The sequence below is a fragment of the Eptatretus burgeri genome, chromosome 6, assembly GCF_056783735.1.
Source record: "Eptatretus burgeri isolate ZD-2024b chromosome 6, Ebu_testis_v1, whole genome shotgun sequence".
NCBI lineage: Eukaryota > Metazoa > Chordata > Myxini > Myxiniformes > Myxinidae > Eptatretus > Eptatretus burgeri.
The window spans coordinates 26,351,228-26,375,959 of record NC_140966.1 but is presented as its reverse complement, the minus strand read 5'-3'; the positions used below and the strand labels follow the sequence as shown (position 1 = coordinate 26,375,959).

The 24,732-nt window shown below is 43.2% G+C and overlaps 1 protein-coding gene across 7 annotated transcripts in view; it reads left to right on the top strand.

Moving 5' to 3' along the window:
* ITFG2 (integrin alpha FG-GAP repeat containing 2) overlaps positions 1 to 24,732 on the top strand; it is a 106,609-nt gene that overhangs the window by 56,070 nt on the left and 25,807 nt on the right. For all 7 annotated transcript variants that reach the window (XM_085884359.1, XM_085884361.1, XM_085884362.1 and 4 more), the window contains exons 9-10: positions 1,654 to 1,742; positions 5,684 to 5,801. In XM_085884359.1, coding sequence (XP_085740485.1) covers positions 1,654 to 1,742; positions 5,684 to 5,801 — 207 coding nt within the window. The remainder of the gene's footprint in view (positions 1 to 1,653; positions 1,743 to 5,683; positions 5,802 to 24,732) is intronic.

The following is a 24,732-nucleotide window of genomic DNA, read 5'->3' as shown; positions in this document are numbered from 1 at the left end:
ACTTGTCAAAACACTGAGTTTTTTTAGTGTTTTTTTTCATTTTCTCTCAGGCATGTTTGTTAAAGGTCACTGTTTAAATGTCATCAATGAAGAGCAGAAATGATTGCATGAAACCTCATGTGGCATGACTGTTGTCATGCGATACGGATATTGATGTATGAATTGTGCTTTGTTTTTCATTCCGTCTTCTCTGCTCATGCACAATCAGACAAATTGATATCATTTCTGATGGCTGAGGGTTTACCAAAATTAAAAAGAAGACTATTCACTTGGTGCAGAGACGCTGCCATTGCAGATATAACTAGAAGGGCACTCGGTGGAGTGCACATCTCGGCCCCGCAATGCCTGATCCACGAGAACATATCTGGCCCAATACATTTTTAAAATGTCGTGCTATATATCGTTTTTGAGCCCTGTCTCTCAATTATGGAGAATCACTTAAAAAAATTTTTATCGGACTGGATTCGGATCTTCACCAAAACTGAATCGATTCTTCCTTGTCACACGCCCAACGTTTCCACCAAGTTTTGTCTGAATCCGTCCACAACTTTTTTGAGATATCTGCACACAGACAAAAAGTCAGAGAGGGGTGAAAACATAACCTCCTTGACCATCGGTGATGGAGGTGACTGGAACGGCACTCTTCGACGTTGCGACATTGACCAACATGCCTCCACCCACATTATTACGTCATTATACGTATTTGCACCAAGTTTAATTTCAATCCCTTCAGCTGTTCTCAAGTGCCGCATTTTTACCTGACATGACCTCTGACCTTTGACCTCTTGATGCCAAAATCTAATCAGTTCATCTTTGCATCATAATAAATACTTGTACCATGTTTGGTCAAAAATCCCATCACTGGTTCACAAGTTAGCACGGGAACAGAATTTTTACTGAGTGGGACCTCTTGACTCCATAATCTAATCAGTTTATCTTTACATCATTATACATACTTGTACCAAGTTTAACTCTGATATCATCAGCCGTTCTTAAGTTATCGCAGTAACCAAAACCAAAACCGGACGATCATACAGTCGGACGAACACCAGGAAAACACAATTCCTCCGCCGACTTCATCAACAGAGGCATAAAAAATACTTTTTCACCATTTGCCATCATCATATCCAGTGGATCCAGCGGAACTGTGATCATACTCGGTTGCATCGTGGTTACAGCGCCCACTCTGAGTCTGGGAGTTTGGCGGTTCAAACTCCGGCCGAGTCATTCCAAAGACTTCAAAAATGGTACGTGCTGCCTCCTTGCGTGGCACTCAGCTTTTCAAAAGGTTGGTGCACGCCAAACAACCAGAAGTTGGCAACACTAATGCAGGCTTTGATCGGACTCATGGCCTCCTCGTGTCGAAGTTCCTTGTGAGGGAACGCATATGATTAACTTCAGTTGGCCAAGCAGGGTTTGTGAGGCAAAGAATATTCTGCTGAAGTTTGTATTTTATTTCAGGTCCACAAAAGATTGCAGGTATTTATATATTGTTATACTGTATCTTTTCCTGTTGTTGATGTATATGTATGTATGTATACATATATGTATATGTATATATACATATATACATATTATTTGACACTTTCAAACATATCTGTTTTGATATGGTGATCACATTGAGTTTGCACTTTGTCCTTCTGTACTGAACAGGGAGTCTGAAGCTGATGGAACATGGAAAGCAGATTTGGTCATTGCATGTAGATAATCAAATGTTTGCAATGGGGAAAGTCGACATGACTGTAAGTGCCATTTCCACCTTGCATCTTTTTGCTTTGTTTACCCCGATATCGATCACATTTTTGGATTTGGTTTCTGCACCATGAATAATGGAAGGTTGCATATCCCTCAGTAAGGTGATCAATTTTGTAGATTACACTGGTGGGGGGAGGGGTATAGAACGACACTCAGACTTAGTGGTGGTTGTATCACTGGAATTTGATTCGTGTGATCCATAGCTAAGTAGGTCTGTTGCCTTAAAACACATTGGTTAAATTTTTTATTATTATTATTATTATTATTATTTTTATTTCCACAGTCAAGGCTCGTTGAAGAGCTAGAACACAAAACTGGTCAGGACGCAACAAAACAAAATGTACAGCAGAAGGACAAGAGGGGAATGCCAACAGCAGGGCAGAGGGAGAAAATATATGGAGACGGATAAATGAGGGGAAGGGGAGAATGCAAGGGATGGACAAGATGGATATAGAAGCAAAATTTTGGAGGGGTGAAGGATGGTTTAATGGGTGTGGAAAAGATCATTGTTTTGGATGGGGCACTGTTCTTCATTGCACAGCCCATGAGCCGCTGTCGGCCCCTGGTGGCCTAAAGTGTGGCCCCTGACGTGTGGCCGATAATTCACAAATGTGAAAACACCCCAACGTAATCCTCCATAAATGCTATCAAATTGACACAATGGTGTCAAATGAGTGTTCTAACGCAAAGCATCATCATAATATAATGGGCGTAAGCCTGGAACTTCTAACACACTTTTCTCCGAACATATTCTGTTCAGTCTTCCAAAATCTTCACATTATGTGTTCCATGTATTTATGCAGGTAATAGCAGATTCAAAAAATCGAATATAGATAGAATTTTCAGAGGGAATCTATGACGTCACAATCAGCAGGGTTCGGCGGCAAACCGATGGCCGGGTCCCAGACGACGTGCATTACTTAACTAAGTCCATGACTTCAGGACGTTTGTTCAACTCAGCATTTACGACTTTTATCCCGCCATGTTGTTAATCTGTTGATGGAGGTAATATATAAACGATGAATATGTCAAATCGTTCGTGTTACTCATTCGGCACTATGTGTCAAGGCCAACAATCTAAAGCGACCGGTCTCAAACGCTACCATGGGCACCCAGACACGCCACCAATATGAACTGAGCTGTTGAATGTGGCGCAAAACATCCAAAGAAACTACTGTAACCGAGTATTGTGATCCGTCCTGTCCCCCATACCCGTCGTAGACGAGTATCTGCTGGTAAAAGTAACACAACGACATCAGGATATGGTTGCAGTGTACAAATAATTACACTTGCAGCCCAGTTCTGATCGTGTGCTGCCTGTTTTTATTTGGCTGCTGTTTGCATCATTGGTTAGGGGTGCAGCTACGCCGTTGATGCAGTGCTTCTATTACCAGTATACTTGTGCTCATTTCGCCGACCTCGGAAGGATGACAGGCTGAGTCAACACCCTGGTATTAATTCAGCAGCGCAGTTAACCACAACGAAGAAGAGTATGTGGAGGTGGGGCCTAATGGCAGCCTTTATGGAGTCCTGCAGGCGGTGTGGCGGCTCTCACACCGATGCCTTATCGGAAAAAGTGCCCCCTCCCCTCTAAAAAAATCGTGAAGATCATTGGGATGGGGGATGATTTGAGATGGTGGTGAACAGTTCTCTTGAAGACCTGGAGGGAAGAATGAAATTGAAGAGAATGTGAAAGTTGGTTCCACAGGTGGGAGAAAGAGGAACAAATGAGTGGAGATGAGCAGTGGTTCTTGATTGTGACAGTTTCTCAAGGAGGGGTTACTGGTGGACTCCATGCGTCCTGCAGATACCTGGAGGGGGTGAGGGACAAAGCACGGAGAGGGCAGAAGGTGCAAGACCTGAAAGGAGGCAGAAGAATACGGAGACCACTGACTTGTCGGCAATGGCAAAGTGATAAGCCCAGAGACTCGGCTTCATCGCGAGATATTCCAATGATCTTGAAGGCCTTAGTTTCCATGGCATCAAGTGCAAGGTGTGTTGCAGAGGTGCCATCCCAAAGGGGAGAGAAGTACTCCATTGAGCTGTGGTTGAATGTGTTGTAAACTGATAAAAGTTCAGATTTGTCATAAAAAAAACACTTTGCATAATGGAGGATACTCAGTCAGAATCTTGCTTCAGAGGTCAACTTGTAAATATGGTTTGCCCAGGAAATATCATAGCTGAGGGTGAAGTCTAAAAGTTTGAGTGACTGAACTTTTTCAAGAGATTTGTGAAATAATTTGATGGGAGAGTTCACCAGATGGTCCTTTTGGAGAGACAAGGTGAGTGTGTGAGATTTGTCAGGGTTGGAAGACGTATTCCAAGTGTTGGACCAGCACGTGATTCTGTCACGTTCTGCAGGGAGGGAAGAGGCTGCTGCCTGCCTATTTTAAGGATGAGAGATGCTATGACAGAGGGTGGAGTCACCAGAAAAGAGATTAGCAGGATTTTCCAGAGAATCAGATTTGAAATATTGTTCATAAAAAATGAAGGTTTGTTGCTTTTGTTGGCTCTTTCATTATCTAAAGCGACCGGTCTCAAACACTACCATGGGCACGCAGAAACGCCACCAATATGAACTGAGCTGTTGAATGTGGCGCAAAACATCCAAGGAAACTACTGTTTGGTCGTTTCTTGAACTACACTGCAGGCCAAGTTTGGCAGCCATCTCCTTCAGGAGTTGGAAAGTTTAGTCACTGCTGTTACTTCCATCCCTTTCTTCGTGGTGTTTGTTAATGTTACCTACCCAGAGTACATCTGTACCTGCAGGACAGAGTGCATATTATTTTTATTTTTGTATTCTTGCTTTTGTACATTTTTGTATTCTTCCTTTTGAGTGTTTTTTTTTTCCAGATATTCCTCCTTTTTCCAGATATCTGGCAAAGGAAGACAGTATGTGGTTATACGTAGAAACTTTCCATGCTTGTACTTGGCCTGTAACCAGCATATCTCAAAGGGTCCTGTGATGATGTTGATTAATCCCAAGGCCACATCTGCTGAACTGTAGATGTCACCAAGGCCACTCCTCTTGCAGAGTCTGTCTTGTCACCAATGAGACAGAACATGCATTTGCATGGTGATTGCATAATCCTGGATTAAATTGTTATCATTGGTCTTATTCAGAAACACTTTGTCATGCTGCCGCTTGACTAGTTTTTTTTATGGGAGAGTTCTCCCAACTTGATCATGAGCTCCAGAACAAAGACTTTTCAGGTTCTGGGCTGCAGTTGTCAAGTTATCTTGTAGTTTGTCTGGTTTAATTGATCTTTATCGTGGGAGTAGTTCTTTTAGTAGGTTGTTTTACCAATTAGTCGTTTTCTGTGCCAATTAGGAGGTCATTTAGAGTCGACATGTGCTTTGGCCTGTAACAAGGATGGGCGAGCACTGGTCACCACCTCCATACCAAACCAGGTTGGGCTGGCATTTTAGCTCATACTTTTCTGAAGAATATCTTTGGCAATGATTGTACTGCAAGCATTTTGATTCATGTTGACAGACACAGCAACAACATTAATTAATGTCATTTGTTAACTTTGAGAATGTTTAACACTGCACAAAGTTGTATAAATCTCTCAAAGCTCAGTCGTGCAGTTGATTTCGAGGTCTTCATTTTGTGAGCTTGACTTGACCATTGTTGTGCCTTGCCAAGCTCAAGACAGCTGTTTGTTTCTTTGTTTTATACAACAATCCAAACAGTGACATGTTCATTTTTCTTATAACTAGCTTTATATCCAGATGCTTAGAAACCAAATCCGAAATACTGCTGTCTTCAGTGTGATTAGTAAACTTTGTTGTACTTGTTTGGTGTCCTCACCATTATGACAATTATGGATAATCTTTATTTTTTTTAAGGTGATTTGAGTAAACAATTGTTTTTATTTTGAGTTATTTTTTTGTTGAGAAAATGCACTCTACATCCTCTCAACAGTGTGATGGTTGTGAAGAGGTTGTAGCTTGTGCCTGGGATGGGCAGACATACATCATTGACCGGCAGTGCAACGTAGTTCGCTTCCAGTTTGATGATAACGTCTGTGCATTCTCTGCAGGTAAGCACAGCGGTGGAGCCTAAGTTTTGCATTTCTTTGGCCTTTCCTCAGGAAAATGCATATATATATATATATATATATATATATATATATATATATATATATATTATATATTGGATTCAACAAATTAACTCTTTGAGAAAGATCATTCTGATTTGCCATGTAAAACATGACTCGTCGATTAGTAGTTGTCTCCAAGAATCAGCTTGTGCTAATCCTGAACACCGTTTCTTTATAAATTGTATTCATACAACTAGAAGGCTTATCTTTGAGAAAATGCCAACTTTGCTCATCCAGGACTTACGTTAACAGAATGCATTAGATATCCTATTCAACAGGTCTGCATGTAACTGCTTCGTACAGGTTAAAGGTGAAACTGTCCCAACACTGACTCTTGTGAATCTATGATACGACATTAATTATTTCCTTGGCGTCTGACATATTCTATCATTCTTTATTTCCTCCTGAATGTTGAGATCTCACAGTGAATTGGAAAACGAATTCTGCATTTATATGAGCCACTCGGCACTTATGGAGGTGAAAAATTGAATAAAACCTTGCAGAAAGTGTAAATACTTTGTGTCCACCTCCATTATGTTATGTTATGGGCAGCATGCTGTCAGTACATCAAGCTCCTGGATCAGTCATTAGTGCATCATTGCAACACAATACCTAAGTTTCAAAATGTGTCATCTAACACTATGGGCCCAGACCAATCACATTTTTGAGGTGTGAATTGTCTCCTTATTGTATGGTTGGCTGAAAAATCCATGTGCTTGTATCGAAGAAATAACACAAAGAAATACATTGAGCTGTTAAAATGTGAAACTAGAACAAGAAAAAGAGCAATCATAGATTGCAGACCCTCGCCAGGACTTGTTTTGTGTGGTGTTTATGTCGTTTTGTGTGGTGTTTGTGTACTGATGTTACATAATTAACAATACACATAACAACAACTGCCACTTTATAACTGCTGGCACTGATGACCGGTACCAAGATGTCCCGCTTTGATGCAACCCTGCTTTGATCAGACACTTGACCCTGACCCATGATGTTTATTATTGTTCAGTTGAATTCAGAATGGGATTAAAATAAATTCATTTCAAATCAAATGGAAGACCAAATCGGTACAGTCCCGCATTGGAGTCATCAGAAGTAACCCGAACAAGCAAAAAGCAAAGATGGTCATTAGGAGGAACCTGGATAGGACTCAGGTTTCAGCTTATCAATTATTCATTAATACCCTGGTATCCCCATTGCTTGGGGAACATTTGTGTGAAGTTTCCCCTCTATCTGTCCAGTCATTCTGGAGGGCATTTTTACAGGTTTCCGGGTAAATCCAACATGGCTGCCACACCACGTGACCTATGACATCATAATTACCATTAAACATTCTACATGAGTAGTCATTCCTATCGTGAAAATTTTGTCTCAATCTGATGAGCGGTTGTGGAGAAAAACACGAAAGTTCTATGTGGACAAGCAAGCAGACAAACAAATAAATAAAAACAATGTCACCCGCAGGGTGACCTGTATCTTGCCAAAAGGTGACCACGTGTGACTTCTTTAAGGTCACACTGAGGTGAACAGAGCTGCTATCCACCAGGAGCGACTCCTTAAGGAATATCTGCCTACGAGAGATTCCGATGAGAATCGTTCTACAGAGTAACCATGAAAAATATGCGTTTGCCTCATAACGTCACCAAATGACGTCATAATGTCTCAAGCTTGACATATCTAGAAAGCACTCATTGAGGTGTTCAATTTAAATCGTACTACACGATTTAGTTCCTAAAACTTGAAAATTTGACCTTGGGGTCAAATATGTTTGACCTCAGGCGCTAACCATGAAGGTCAAGGCCAATCACCACCAAAAATTAATCAGCTGAGCGTCAGACCATGAACTATATTCCCATGAAGTTTGAAGACGATCCGATCAAAATTACTCAAAAAATAAGGGTTTCGTCGACTCCCCTGATTTGCGACAGTGACCTTGACCTTTGACCTTGACCTTCAAAATTTTATTCGCTGAAAGGGACCTCTATAGGCCTCTGATATGCGAAGTTACAAAAATTTCCAATGATAACTGTGCTCTGCAGAGTGATTTATACGTGATTACAGACCAAAAAAAAAACGAAAACAAAAAAAAAACATATGAAGGTCAAGGCCAATCGCCACCAAAAATTAATCAGCTGAGCTCCAGACCATGAACTATATTCCCATGAAGTTTGAAGACGATCCGATCAAAATTACTCAAAAAATAAGGGTTTCGTCGACTTCCCTGATTTGCGACAGTGACCTTGACCTTTGACCTTGACCTTCAAAATTTTGTGCACTGAAAGGGACCTCTATAGGCCTCTGATATGCAAAGTTACAAAAATTTCCAATTATAACTGTGCTCTGCAGAATTTTTTATACGTGATTACAGACAAACAAACAAAAAACAAAACAAAAAAAAAAACATACAAGCTGACTAACATATTGTTACGTTTGAGGGGGGGTATGCATTCAAAGGGTAATTAGGATGTTTAATTAGGTATGCCATGCTGTTCGAGTGTACCAGGATCTCGATGTAATAAGTAGCAATTCAGTGGTGATAAGTTGTCTAGTAAATGTCCATTTCTTCAAGGGGGAAATGATAATTGTCACGTAATTAGATAGGGATACGGGATAGGGTAAGTGTGTCTGCGTAAACCCCTTTTAGTATTCCCTGGAGGCTTGCCGTGACGTCACAGGACAGTGCTGCGGATGGCTCCGCCCCGTGATCACGATTGGCGGAAGGCGACGGCGGAGGGTCAATAAACGGCTCGATTGGAAGTGACGAGGACTCGAGGATAAAAAGGCTCTGTTCGGGGAAAAGGCGAGGAGGAAGAAGATCGGGACAGAAAAACCGTTTTGGTGGAGGCTGTTGTGCTGGGAGCGTGCTGTTTGTTGGGCTGATTCGATCCTGGATTTGATCGTGTCTCGTGGCCTTGCTGTGCCTCGTGCCTCACCTTGGTTGGCTCTGGGGTTCTGCTGGCTCTGAGTACGGGGTCGAACGGCGGGCGGACCTGCCTCCCTCTCCTGCTCGCAACTTGGCGCCAGAACTGGCTCCCTGGCGGCTGTGAGCGGACTTGGGCCGACACCAGGAGGTCGGCAGCACCACGGTGTCTCCTGCCCCTGACGAGCGCAATGCCAGCTCGTCCGACGCCAATCCAGGGACTGTTGCGTTTACACCACGGGCCAGCCTGACCACCAGGACCAGCTACGTTTTGTGTGTGTGTGTGTGTGTGTGTGTGTGTGTGTGTGTGTGTGTGTGTGTGTGTGTGTGTGTGTGTGTGTGTGTGTGTGTGTGTGTGTGTGTGTGTGTGTGTGTGTGTGTGTGTGTGTACCTGGCGCCTTAGAGGGTTTGAGATTGGTATATCCATTGGAATTGTTTGTGTTTTCCCCACGCCCGAACCCACACCACCGTCCCATCGAATCGCCCCGGATCCCTCCTCTTGCCGAGTCTTATTATTTCTGGTTAGAGAAATAAACATCATTAACTCAGTGAAAAGCGACTTGTGCCACCTTCCTCATCCCCTTTGCGGTAGAGCGATTAGAACCGCCATCTTTGGGTTATAGAAATAAACCGCCTCCATCGTTTCGGCTCATTCTACGTTTGCGGGACTATTCAAGTCCCGTGAACGTCACAATATCTTGCAAAAATTTCGTTTTGGCAAGATAATAAGAAAAGATGTCGTGCGTGCGGAACACAATACTTGTAAAATCCACCCCTCTCCAAAGGTTGCCATGGATACATCAAATTGTCAATTTTATTCAGATTAACATTGACAATCTTAATCAAAGCTCAGGTCAATCGGAAGAAAATTGATTATTTTTCAGATTGAAATTGATGATTTTAAAAGTTTGACCTTTAAAATAGTTGCTTTCCCAAATCAGTGATGGACTTTGCAAATCCTGTTCAACTTTCAAGTTAATAGGATGTAAATTGATGATTTTTCAGTTGAAAATAGATGATTTTAGAAGTTTTACCTTGAGTTGACCTTTGACGTTTTGATCTCAAAAATAGTTGGTTTCCCAATTCAGTGATGCACGATGCAATTGCCGTTTCATTTTCAAGTCAATCGGAATAAAATTGACGATTTTAGAAATTTGACCTCAAGATGACCTTTGACCACAAAATCAATGGGCTTCTCAGTTGAGACTACCTCTTCAGCTTGGTAAAGTTTCATGACGATCGGTTTAGAATTGTGACCTGTAGACGATTGACAGACAGATAATAACAAAATCAAAATCTTCGATTTTGCAAGTGACAAACAAACAAGAAAGATGTCATGAACAGCATGACAATTGCGAAGTCCATAAAACAAATTTGACCTCAAAATAATTGGGTGGTTGCATTCAATGACCTGAAATATAAATCCCCTTCAAATTTCAAGTCAATCGCATGAAAATTAACGATTTTAGAAATCTGACGAATTTGTTGGCCTTTGGCCTATGTTGACCTTTTGACCTCAAAAACAATAGGCTTCTTGCTTGAGACGACGACTACCATGTGGTGAAGTTTCGTGAAGATCGGTTTAAAATTGTGATCTGTCGCCGATAAACATTAAAAAAAAAATACAGACAAACAATAACGCACGCAACCAACCAACATACTTGAAAAATCTTCAATTTTTGCAAGTAACAAATGAAAAATCCCTCGCTCTATTCTGTGCTCCACTGAGAGTGGACACACTTTTTTGCTTGTTTCCTCAGAAACAACCACTATAGTTTGGAAAGTAAAACAAAGCATGGCATCAAAACATCCCATTCATTTTTTCAGTCCATCCAAGTGGGTACTTGGAAAACAGGTAGTAATTTTGAGATTGTAAATTAAACTGAATGTTAATTTTAGTTGATCTAAAATTGAATTGTGTCCTCATTAATGGGATTTTTAAATCCTTTTGGCATGTCTGACTGTAGGAACGGCACCTATAACTTAATCTTTACTTTTTTGTGTACTGAGGCTCGGCTCATGAAGAGCTAGAATGCAGAATGGACCAGGACATAACAGAACGAAAAGAACAGTGGAGAGAAGTGGGGGGAGAGGCACACTAACAACAGGGTAAAGCGTCAAAATAGAGGGAGACTTAGGCCGAGGTCACATTTGCCACGGCGGCCGTGGGGTCTCCAAAATCTGTGGCCACTAGCAATTATACGGTGGCCGCAGTATTTCCACGGTCACACAATGTGGCAGTCACATATGTTTTTATTTTCGTGGAGCCGCATGGCGTATTTAGAAATCGTGGAGACCGAAAAGGTGGGGGTGCCGTACGGTCTTTGATTTGATGTCGCACGGTGACATTAGGGCGTCGCTGCGGCGGCCATAGAATTTTCAAGGCAGACGCAAGGTGCCTGCAGGGGGTCCCTAAGGCGAATGTGCGGCCAGACGTACGGTAACGAGTGGGTATATATACCAGTTCTTTTTTTACTGAAATACCAGTATATATAACTGAATATACTATAACTATAATATACCGTGGTGCCCCCAGAATCTGAACGCCCCACTGTTTGAACAAATTGGAATCCGAACAATTTTTTTCGATAAAATTTTGCCCTCAAAACCTAATACATTTAAAAAAAACCAAACACAACGTGGCGTTCATGTTTGTTCACGTGTCTCCCCCACCTGTTCGAGCCGCATCTTCGTGCTTTGTTCATTCAGTTCGTTGGTGGAAGTACTCGTGAAAGCATCTATCGTGTGTCGATCGATACTTTAGGCCTCAGTCACATTTGCTCTACGGCGAGGATACGGCGGCCGTACGCCCTCTGAATTGACAGAAACGTGTGGCGGCCGCAGAGAAACTGAGGTGGCCTCAGGGTGGCCCTACGCCGTATGGCTATATTTTACAGGTCGTAAGGTCGCTGTGGAATTATACCGCGGAGTTATAACTTTTTTTCATTTCTACGTTCGCCGTAGAAATTCGACAAGCCAAAACAAAAGAACTGGTAAAAAAAAAAATTAACCCTTCGTTACCGTCCGTCTGGCCGCACGTTCGGCTTAGGGTCCCCCTGCGGTCGCCTTGCGTCTGCCTTGAAAATTCTATGGCCGCTGCAGGAACGCACTAAGGTCACCGTGCGACATCAAATCAAAGACCGTATGGCACCCCCACGTTTTCGGTCTCCACAATTTATAAATACCCCGTGCGTCTACCCGAAAAATAAAAACGTGTGACTGCGACATTGTGTGACCGTGGAAATACTGCGGCCGCTTTATAATTGCTAGTGCCCGTACATTTTGTAGACCCTCCGGCCACCGAGCCAAATGTGACTTTGGCCTTACCTCGTGTTTTCACCTTCATTTGTGATGTTTGTTTTTTTAACCAACTTGTGTTTTAATTAATAACAAAAAAAAGCAATCCGATCACGTGGTCTGACGGACTGTCGGGCAAGGATTGAATTTCACAGCAAAACCGGTTGTACACCGGCCAACACGTATATTTTACATACAAAATAAAAGGAGAATTTTGGGCCACTTTACGTGGTCATAAAGTCGAACAGCCGTAAGTCGTAGAGGTCGTAAGTCGACGACTACCTGTATGTATGTACAGTGGGGAGAACAAGTATTTGATACACTGCCGATTTTGCAGGTTTTCCCACTTACAAAGCACGTAGAGGTCTGTAATTTTTATCATAGGTACACTTCAACTGTGAAAGACGGAATATAAAACAAAAATCCTGAAAATCACATTGTATGATTTTTAAATAATTAATTGGCATTTTATTGCATGAAATAAGTATTTGATACATCAGAAAAACAGAACTTAATATTTGGTACAGAAACCTTTGTTTGCAATTACAGAGATCAGACGTTTCCTGTAGTTCTTAACCAGGTTTGCACAGACGGCAGCAGGGATTTTGGCCCACTCCTCCATACAGATCTTCTCCAGATCCTTCAGGATTCGGGGCTGTCGCTGGGCAACACAGACTTTCATCTCCCTCCAAAGATTTTCTCTTGGGTTCAGGTCTGGAGACTGGCAAGGCCACTCCAGGACCTTGAGATGCTTCTTACGGAGCCACTCCTTAGTTGCCCTGGCTGTGTGTTTCGGGTCGTTGTCATGCTGGAAGACCCAGCCACGCCCCATCTTCAATGCTCTTGTTGAGGGAAGGAGGTTGTTGGCCAAGATCTCGCGATACATGGCCCCATCCATCCTCTCCTCAATACGGTGCAGTCGTCCTGTCCCCTTTGCAGAAAAGCATCCCCAAAGAATGATGTTTCCACCTCCATGCTTCACGCTTGGGATGGTGTTCTTGGGGTTGTACTCATCCTTCTTCTTCCTCCAAACACGGCGAGTGGAGTTTAAACCAAAAAGCTCTACTTTGGTCTCATCAGACCACATGACCTTCTCCCATTCCTCCTCTGGATCATCCAGATGGTCATTGGCAAACTTCAGACGGGCCTGCATATGAGCTGGCTTGAGCAGAGGGACCTTGCGTGCGCTGCAGGATTTTAATCCATGACGGCGTAGTGTGTTACTTATGGTTTTCTTTGATACTCTGGTCCCAGCTCTCTTCAGGTCATTGACCAGGTCCTGCCATGTAGTTCTGGGCTGATCCCTCACCTTTCTCATGATCATTGAGGCTCCACGAGGTGAGATCTTGCATGGAGCCCCAGACCAAGGGAGATTGACTGTTATCTTGAACTTCTTCCATTTTCTAATAATTGCGCCAACAGTTGTTGCCTTCTCACCAAGCTGCTTGCCTATTGTCCTGTAGCCCATCCCACCCTTGTGCAAGTCTACAATTTTGTCCCTGATGTCCTTAGACAGCTCTCTGGTCTTGCCCATTGTGGAGAGGTTAGAGTCTGATTGATTGAGTGTGGACAGCTGTCTTTTATGCACATAACGAGTTCAAACAGGTGCAGTTAATACAGGTAATGAGTGGAGAATGGGAGGGCTTCTTTAAGACAAAACTAACAGGTCTGTGAGAGCTGGAATTCTTTCTGGTTGGGAGGTGATCAAATACTTATTTCATGCAATAAAATGCAAATTAATTATTTTAAAAATCATACAATGTGATTTTCAGGATTTTTGTTTTAGATTCCGTCTTTCACAGTTGAAGTGTACCTATGATAAAAATTACAGACCTCTACGTGCTTTGTAAGTGGGAAAACCTGCAAAATCAGCAGTGTATCAAATACTTGTTCTCCCCACTGTATGTGTATATATATGTATATGTATATGTATATATATATATATATGTATGTATATATATATATATATATATATATATATATATATATATATATTGTTGCGGACCGGGTATCGGCGACGAGCACGACTGAGAGATGGAGCTGCAGAGTCGACTTTACCGAACACCCGGAATTTAGATCGTACCTTTCGGAAAACGCCAACAGGTATGGGTCCCTTACCAGACCGTGAATCGTCAATAATTACACCACGTGGTACAGAATTATTTGCCAATCTTCAAAATACCTCGAGCTCCACGTGGCGAGTTTACCGAGTATTCACACCTTCGACGGCGCTCGTACGGAACGAGCCTCTAGCATGCTCGAACCATGTGCGACCCAAGCGGATGATCACCGAGATCCGTCATTCCCAATGTCCCCTTACGGCGGCAACAATGGCCTTGCTAATTCTCCAACACTCATCACGCTAAGCCAATGGAAGGAAACACAGCAACGAACTGATACATTTAACACATGGGTTTATTTATAATGGGGGGAAGGAGGGAAGCACGCAAGAAGCAGAGTTATCCGAATATAGAGATGCAAGGCAATTTATGTACAAGCAAAGAGTACTTGTACAATTCCTACTTATTAGACTGGCGCCACACACACACACACACACACACACACACACACACACACACACACACACACACACACACACACACACACACACACACAATGGTGGCCACAGCCTTTATTGAGGCCTCCAGCTCGGAGGGAAAAGCGAGCTGAAGACCAGAGTAAACTGTTATCGTGGTGTATCGCTTTCAGGGTGATACAGCGTGTGTTGGTGAGATAAGTACAGGGGGGGGGGCGCCTCCGCTCTCCCTTACTGGACGGTTTTGGCGCGCAGAATCGCTCGTCACCCTGTCACTGGCCAAAACGAACGGCAAGTCCGTCGATTGGCCCGTGGGCGTGGTGACTTCATGCGGACCACCTTTCTCACCGTCGCGAGGCTCCTCCTTGAACTCCGCCCACCAAACAGGCAGAGGAACATTATTCTGCGTGGGCTCTGCCCACGTATGTGCTGACACGCACGCAGACAATGGCGCCGGTGTGAGGAAGCAAGGTGAAGGCGTGTTGTTGTAGTTGATGGTGGTGCAAAAATAATAATAAAAGAAAACCTTGACTATCAAAGTAACTTCGCAGCGCATGTACATTTAATTACCCATTAGACACGGGACGGGGACCCTAACTAAAAACACATACTTACCGATATAACTGTTCTATAGGACCTGTATGTTGAGTGCTCACGGCTTCCAGACTCAACAACATATCTGTATTCATACCTGAAACTCAATTTACCCTCTGACACTGCAGTGCAATGAAGATGTCTGAAGGGGAAGCGACCATGGTTAATGCTCCATTCGAACATTGGAATAGAGTGGTGATGAAGATATTTATTTCAGATTGTTCAGCCTTAAAGTGGCAAGTAAATTATGTTTCACATTTGTGGCAATCGGACTACATGATGGACAATAGCATTTCTCGTGTCAGGCAGTTAAAATGCTGCTGAATAGAATTTGCACCAATGATCAAGTGAACATGTTCCTCGTATAATGGGAAATTATGAAAATTTACATCCAAATTAACACCCTTTCCACACAGACATTCGTCAATGACCCGATGTCAAGCAAAGTCGCTCCCCGAACCCACAACTGTCCCAAGCTACGGAGATGAATGCAGACGATGTGTTTTCAATGAGGATGAATCGCATTTGAATTGCCTCTTGGATGCAACAGCACCTGGATGTCTGGAAGGCACAAGTCATGGTAGTTGTTGTGAGCAAATGCATATTGGGCTGTGATTCAATTCTGAATTTGGCCAACTGATAGCGGTGGATGCGCCACATCATAACCGAGGCATGGCTGTGTCACTGATTCCATTGCCCCCTATACATCTGGGCAGGGATTTGTATTTTGTTGAGGATGCCGGAGATAAGTTGCCACTTCTTCATGAAAGACATTGTGGGATCTTTAATGTCCAACGACTAATGCTACCAAACGGGACACCCAATTTAACATCCATCCAAGGTACACCACACGCTGTATCACCCTGAAAGCGATACACCACGATAACAGTTTACTCTGGGCTGGAATTTGAATCCTGAATGGACAGGTCGGTGAGTGTGCACAACGCTCCTCGGAAGGCTGGTAGACGTGGTTGGGCTGAAAGGCAATACTCCTCGGTGCAGACAAATACTGCAGCAAATGCACCGGCTTCCACACAATTTCTGTAAAGTTTGTGATAATATCCTGCCTATGTTAAGGGAGCATGCCAATTGAATGATTAAGCACCTTATCACAATGTACAGGTTTGCCACACAGAATTAGTGTTACTCAGGTTATGAATCATTTATGGGCAAACAAGAACATCAGTTCAAATAGAATTGGTGTTCATTGTCCTCTTGTGAAATGAGCTTTCTTCATGTAACACCATGCATGTCAAAGATGCAATGAAGAATGTTCTTATGGTAAACTACAGCAGCAACACAAGGTTGTGATGAAAACCTATTTCTTATAATGTACAGTATTGTCAGACCATAAGTTTCCATAATTTACCATCATAGCATGCACTTCTGGAAAACAATGCTTTACAGGAAGTTACTACTACTACTACTACTACTACTACTACTACTACTACTACTACTACTACTACTACTACTACTACTACTTATTTAATAGCTCCACTTAATCCCATCTTGTAGGTTCAGCTGTGGAGGAAGTTTGGTCCCAAGTCTTTTGTGAATCTGCTCCTAGGCCTGAATCTCGACTGGAGTTGGTGAGATAAGTTTGTAATTTGTTCAGGGTGTTACTTAGCGATAACTCAGCCACTCTTCCTGGAAGACACCAATGAATCCTTCAAGTACACCAACTAATGCTGGCATATGGGACATCCAGCTTAATGGCCATCTGAGGGACGGCACACTTTATGATGCAACACCTTGCCTAGAAAGCACCACTACGATAGTTCATAGTTGGGCCGAGCATCGAATCCAAGCGAGAGACGTCAAAGATAAGTGCTTTGTGACATTTTGTCAAACTTTTATTGGAAAATTTGGAACATCACTCTATCTACTGCCATTCATTACTGGTACATCAATGACCTTCTTCTTCTTCTTCTTTTGGCTGCTCCCGTTAGGGGTCGCCACAGCGGATCATCCGTCTCCATTTCACTCTGTCCTCCACATCTTTCATTGTCACTCCAACCTCCCGCATGTCCGCCCACACCACATCCATAAACCTCCTCTTTGGCCTTCCTCTTCTCCTCTTACCTGGAGGCTCCATCCTCAGCATCCTTCTCCCGATATACTCCGCTTCCCTCCTGTGCACATGTCCAAACCATCTCAATCTCGCCTCTCTCACTTTGTCTCCAAACCGTCCGACCCGCGCTGTCCCTCTAATGTACTCATTTCTTATCCTGTCCATCCTCATCACTCCCAACGAGAATCGCAGCATCTTTAACTCTGCCACCTCCAGCTCCGCTTCCTGTCTTTTGCTCGCATATGGGACGTATGTAATATGTTGAGTGCTCACGGCTTCCAGATTCGCAACAATATATCTGTATTCACACCTGAAACTCAATTATGAAACTCAACTGGTACATCAATGTCCAATGATGAATAATTATGATGACGATGATGGATCATAATAATAGTAGAAATAATAATAATTAGAACTGCCACTTATAACTGCGAGCAGTGATTCCGGGAACCGAACAAGGCCCATTTCAATGATGATGCCATCCCATGCTGCCCGTTCCAATAACTGCCATCCGATGATGATGCCATCTTGTGCTGCTTGTTCCAATGACTCTGCCATCCTATGATGATGCCATCCCATGCTTCACTTTCCAATGGCGATGCCATCCCTACGCCGCCTTTTCCAATGACGATGTCATCCCACACCACCTGGTCCAATGACGATGCCATCCCACGCCATCTGGTCCAATGACGATGCCATCCCATGCCATCTGGTCCAATGACGATGCCATCCCACGCCATCTGGTCCAATGACGATGCCATCCCACGCCATCTGGTCCAATGACGATGCCATCCCACGCCATCTGGTCCAATGACGATGCCATCCCACGCTGCCCATTCCAACAAGTATGCCATCCTTTGATGCCATCTTGTTCCACTTGTTCCAATGACTATGCCATCCTATGACGATGCCATCCCACACCATCTGGTCCAATGACAATGCCCTCCTATTATGTCATTGTTATCAAACTATATTTCTCATGGTTGGTCACTCCCAAGAACTGCCACTTATAACTGTGAGCAGTGATTTCTACATGGGCCCTTACAAGACTGCGAGCCACGAGGAATAATGTTTGATAAGTATGATGTCATGGTTCACATGGTTTAGCAGCCATATTGGATCAAAACAAAACATCTAAAAACTTTTTCTCTGAAACCACTTCACCAAATTATTTTTTAAAAACAAATTTAGAAATGAACAAGAATGGCAATCGGTAGAGTGCATACCTCTGCCAGGCTGAACAGTTTACGTTTTGTATTCCACTGGGCTGGATCTGGATCAGGACTTGACTCAAAATCAAATCAGCTTGTTCTTGTCACCTAACCAATTATTCCACCTGATTTTGTCATAAGTCGTCCACAACTTTTTGAAGTGTCATGGTATATATTGTGTTGGTTATGAAACAGGCACCTGGGTGAACGAACATCCATAACACATAGAGTTCCCCAGTGTACGTGTCTGGGCGGCATTTATTGTATGACCGGTATAAAATGGATTTCAGACATTATTTTGTTTCTGTCTTCACTGTTATTCTATGCAGAATCATTTTGATGAAACAGTGTGAATCTTAAATAATGCTCCACCGCACATCTGCCTTCCCTTCCTCTCACCTCACACTGTCTTCCCTTTCCCCACCCTTCCTCACTCTCCCTCCCTCCTCTCTCTTTTCTCCACCTCCTCAACACTCTCCCTCACCCCTGTCTCTCCCCCCACCACTCTTTTTCTTCCCCCTCTTAGTATTCCCATCAGCGAAGCGATGGGTGGTATTTAGTAGTGTATAATATGTGATATTTTCGAAGTTTAAAAAGGACATAACTCTGTGAAAAATTGATGAAACACCCTGAAACTCAAACTTGTTCTGTTACTTGTCATAATAAAGCCATGTACCAAGTTTCACTGGAATATACAGTATTAAAGGGGATGGAAAAATAAAGTCTGGAAAACCACAGGTGGGAGAGCAAACCTATAATCCCCTCCAGTGATACTGGTAGGGGACTAATATGTAAAACTGAAGAAGGGGATTAAGTGCTAAGGGTTAGAATCTGTTCGATCTGTGCTTCTTTCTTGATTGGTTTATGTGCTTGCAAATGCATGCCACTGATTACATTGATTGTTTGTGTTTGCAAATAAATGTGCTTGTTGAACTGTTCACCATTTCCAACCTGCTTGCTTCGTCCTTTCTTCCATTGGCTTGGCTTACCATGTAAGACGAGATCGACGGGACATTCCTCCCCCTTGATTGGCTCTGCAATTAGCCAGCATGTACTCACGGTTATGCTCAGCCATACGTAAAATAGACAGGGCCCAAAGTCTGGGAAGAGTCTGTCCCTCTCGTGGTGAACCCCAAATCCCATTTCCATAAAAAATATTATTTTTGGCCCCATCTCTCGATGGTGAAGAATCACTTTTTTAAAATTTTCAAATTTTGATCTTCATCAAAGTCAAATCGGTGCATCTATGTCAAATACCCAACCTGTTCACCAAGTTTCCTCGGAATCTGTCCACAACTTTTTGAGATATCATGCTACATATCGTTTTTGGCCCTATTTCTCAATGATGAAGAATCACTTTTTAAATTCTCGTATCCGGATCTGGATCCGGATCTTCACCAAAATCTAATCACTTCGTCCTTCTCACACACCCAACCTGTCCACCAAATTTCATCCGAATCCTTCCACAACGTTTTGAGATATTCTGCTCACAAACACAGACAGACAGACAGACATTCATAGAGAGACAGACAGACAGACCGACAGGAGTGAAAGCATAACATTTCTTGCGTCCACCGCAAGAAAGGTGAAAAAGTGAGGGTGTAAAAAAAATCCGTACAAACATGATACACACTTGAAAGTGTCGTGATTACCCTTTGGTACCCTAATTAATGTAATGTGTACTAAGTATAGATGGTTGAAATTGAAATGTGCTCCAAATATTTTGCTTGCTTTTTCTTAGTGTATTTAGAGGTTGAGCGACATGCCTGCGAGCAAATGTGCAGTGTTAAGCCATTAACAATATATGTGAGTGGACATCAGATATTTTCTGTATCCGAACATTCAACACTCATGGGAAAGAGAATATCCAACACTCACGAGTGGATGTTTTATTTGTCACATCTTCACTGTAAGGTACATCAAGTCTTGGCAAATGTGTGGTGATTATTTCCAGGTGAAGGTCACTCTGAACTGCAACATTATACCGTCGAGCAAAGATGTTCTTTGATAATACAGTTTGTTGTGCAACTGTGGTTTTGCAATTTTCACATTTTGGAATGGTCATTAAGTTTTCTCATATGTATGTGTGTGTGTATATGTATATATATATATATATATATATATATATATATATATATATATATATATATATATATATATATATATATACTCAGCTGAGCTACAAGGACATTATATATGATGTTTATATATATATATATATATATATATATATATATATATATATATATATATATATATATATATATATATATATATATACTGTATATATATATATATATACTGTATATATATATATATATATATATATATATATATATATATATACATATAAAGTATATATATATATATATATATATATATAAATATATAGTATATATATATATATATAAATATATATATATATACTGTATATGTATATATATATATATATATATATATACTGTATATGTATATATATATATATATATATATATATATATATATACTGTATATATATATATATATACATGTTTGTATGTATGTATATGTGTATATATATATATGTTTATGCATATATATTGTTGCGAATTCGCGCCCGCCGGCGTGCGAACGGCCACGTAACTCGAATCGCGGCACGTCACCCACCGGACGGACAATTCTGTCGTGACCCTCTCGGACTAACGCCGGGAGCTAGTCACGGGTGGGCCTTTCGGCCTCACCACGATCGTGCCAATCGGCCCCCCGCGTGGGATAGGGTTGTTCGCCAAACTCGACCTACCTAAGTACCCACGTGGAGGGTAGACCGGGCGATCGCACCCCGCGCAGGTCGACTCCGGACACGGGCCGCTTAAGCTATCCGTTCCGTACTATCGGGATAACCGAGCGGTGTTATCATCGGCCTCGACGGTTCCGATTAATTATCGGGCGTATTAAGTCCATTACGAACCCTTTACGTGAAGCAAGATGGAGATTCAATTAAAGAAAAGACGAAGCGAAACGGGAAAACAGTTCAACATGATGCACATTTATTCCGCGGCACACGGAGAGCACACATATACAATTAAAACAATTATGCACAAAAATCAAATGTAACAAAAGAAACAATGACGCAGAGATACTACTGAATAAGACCGACACACGGCAACACTTAACAGTTTCACTTCACCAGACTGGCCGCCACACACACACGTTTACACAGAAACAAAAGAAAAGGCCACCCTCAAAGACAAAGGGGCAGACGGGGCCTGTGGGCAAATATTTGCGCGGGACCTGAAAGAGCGGTTAGGTCCGCGAGACGGGTGGGTCCTACCCGCGTCTTTGTGATGAGCCGCAAATGTGGCAGCGCGGCGGTGCCCCGACTTCATGCTCCTTCGCGGGTTTCGTTGGCACTGCTTGGAGTGTGGTGGGAACGGGCCCCCTTTTCGCACTATCTCAGCGCGGGGGAAAAAGGGGGGGTGAATTGTTGATGCTCTGGGGAAAGAGTGTAGCTGGCTTGCTTGGGTCCCGTGACGAGCGATTCCACCGCGACCGCCGTCTTCCTTGCCTCGGACCCGAGCTCCTTGGACTCTTCCCCCAATTCTCCTCAGCCGACTGCCGAAAACCACCGGGACGCCCTCGCCTCCCGACTCCACTCAGCGCTCCAACCCGACTCTGCCCAAAACTCTCCACTTTTCTGCCACTCTCCGCTCTTCCAAAACCGACTCTGCCTTTTCTGCCACTCTCCGCTCTTCCAAACTGACTCGACTCTCCGATTTGCCTTGTGCTCGGCGCTTTATAGGCCGGCAGGAGAACCCATATGCAAATTTCCAGATCAGAACGAGCTCGGGGGCGGAGCCACGCTTGCCCATTGGACGGAGAAAAAGGGGCGTGAATCTCCCCTGATCCCAGAATTTGCATATATTGATTCCACACAGACGCGCCTGGAGGCGGGGCCAAACCGCCCCGCGCTTGCTGATTGGACGGATCAGAAGTGGGCGTGCAGCATTCCTGATCTGAATTCTCCTTGGAAAGGCCGCATTTTGCACTCGCGGCTCGGCGCACGTCCCGTACGAGCCCAGGACAGCCCGACGCTCGGTGCTCACAGGTGGTGCGGGAATGGCCGCAGAAGGAGAGAGGTGAAGGTGGTGGAGGGTTTATGGTGGTGGTTTATGGCCATGGTGCCGTTTGGAATGGCGGTGATGTGATGTTTGCAGGAGCGAGTTGTGAAGGTAAAGATCGTGGCTGTTGGTGTTGTTGTTGTTGTGTGATGGTTGGAGCGTGGTTGGTTCAAAATAAAGATAGAACAGAAAAACGGCTATCTCAAAGGGTCGCAGCCCGAATGAATCACATTTATTCCCTCTAAATAACGGGTTTGGGGCAAACTACACATGTACTTACAGAGATATCTCACGTACGGGACCTGAATGGTGGTTTGCGAATTTCCACAACCGCAACAATATGTATATATATATATATATATATATATATATATATATATATATATATATATATATATATATATGTATATAGTCATGCGCCGCATTACGACGTTCCAGTCAACGACTGACCGCATATACGACGGTGGTCCCATAAGATTATAATGGAGCTGAAAAATTCCTATCCCAGAGTGATGTCGTAGCCATCGTAGTGCTGCCAGTCGTATAAAAGTACAGGATAGCACATACAATTATGTACAGTACATAATACTTCATAATGATAATAAACGACAGTGTGGCCCCATTATAATGCAATCGTTGAGGTCCATAAAATGTCATCGCCAAAAAAGCGGGGTCGTGCAAAATCGGGATTCAAGAAAATCGGCTTTCATACTGAACCAATGTTTGCACGTTTACCTTCTAGCAAGTAAATTACCTTTGAATTAAAGAATTCCGCGAATAAATAGTTGCTGTTCCAGTCGAAATTAAAACTTATTTATTTTTAGTGAAGCTTTTTATGTTGTAAAAATATTCGCACTGTACCGAAAATATATCGCACAACTGACAGGTGCTCGTTTCTTCATTTGTAAATTATAACATTGATGCAATGATTATGTATTTATAAAATCCAAACACTATTTATTCACCTTTCTATAATCGATGGGAGAAGAGATTGTAAGCAGCCGCTAGCAACACACATGGCCGACATGAACAGCACAAAGGTAAAACTAACGCGTCTTCTGTCTTTCTTGGATGTGTGTTACAATTGCCGACAATATTCAGTACAGTAACATGCTGTACAGGTTTGTAGCCGAGGAGCAATCGGCTGCACCATCTAGCCTAGGTGTGTAGTAGGCTATACCATCTAGGTTTGTGTAAGTACACTATGATGTTCGCACAATGACGATATCGCTTAGCGACGCATTTCTCAGAATCTATCCCCGTCGTTAAGTGGCGTATGACTATATATGTGTATATATTGTTACGAATTCGCGCCCACCGGCGTGCGATCGACCGCGTTTTCCTAATAGCAGCCGCGTCGCCCACCAGACGGACAATTCAGTCGTGACCTTCCGGAACAACGCCGGAACCCTGTCACGGGCGGGTTCTCAATCCCACCATGGCCTAGCCAATTTTCTACCCGTGCAAAATAGGGTCAATCGCCGAATATCGATATACTTAAGTACTCGCATGGGTAGCCTACCGGGAGACTGTACCTCGACGCAGGTCGGCTTGGACACGAACCGCTCAAGCCGTCCGTTCCGTTCTTCAGTGATAACTGAGCGGGTATTATCGCCCGACCTCACTGGATCCGATTCTATTAACGGGTATTTAAAACCCAACTAATATTCCGCAATATGAGATGGCGTTCCAATTCGGGAAAGAGGACACGAAGAACGGGTTTAACATTTAAATCAGCACATTTATTACGAAACGCGTATACAGGCAAAGCAATGAAAACACGTATGCAGTAAAACAATCATGCATGGGACGGGGACAAAGACACGAGCAAGGTGAAAGCACAACGACCGTCTATCAGCAATTATCATTTACAAGCACTTACACAGTTCTACTTATAGACGGCGCCACCAACATTCATTCAAAAGAAAAGAAAAGACTACCCTCAAAGACAAGGGAGTCAGACAGGGTCCGTAGACCTTTATACCGTGGAGCCTTGGTGACCGAACGGGCCCCACGAGACCGTTGCAGGCTACCTGCACCCTCGTGGTGCCTTGATGGGCGAGTCGCGACGTCTGTCCCCACAGCAGCTAGGATAGCCGCGGCTGACTCGGGCCTTCCACGGGGCCGGCGAGCTCTCTCTGGCGC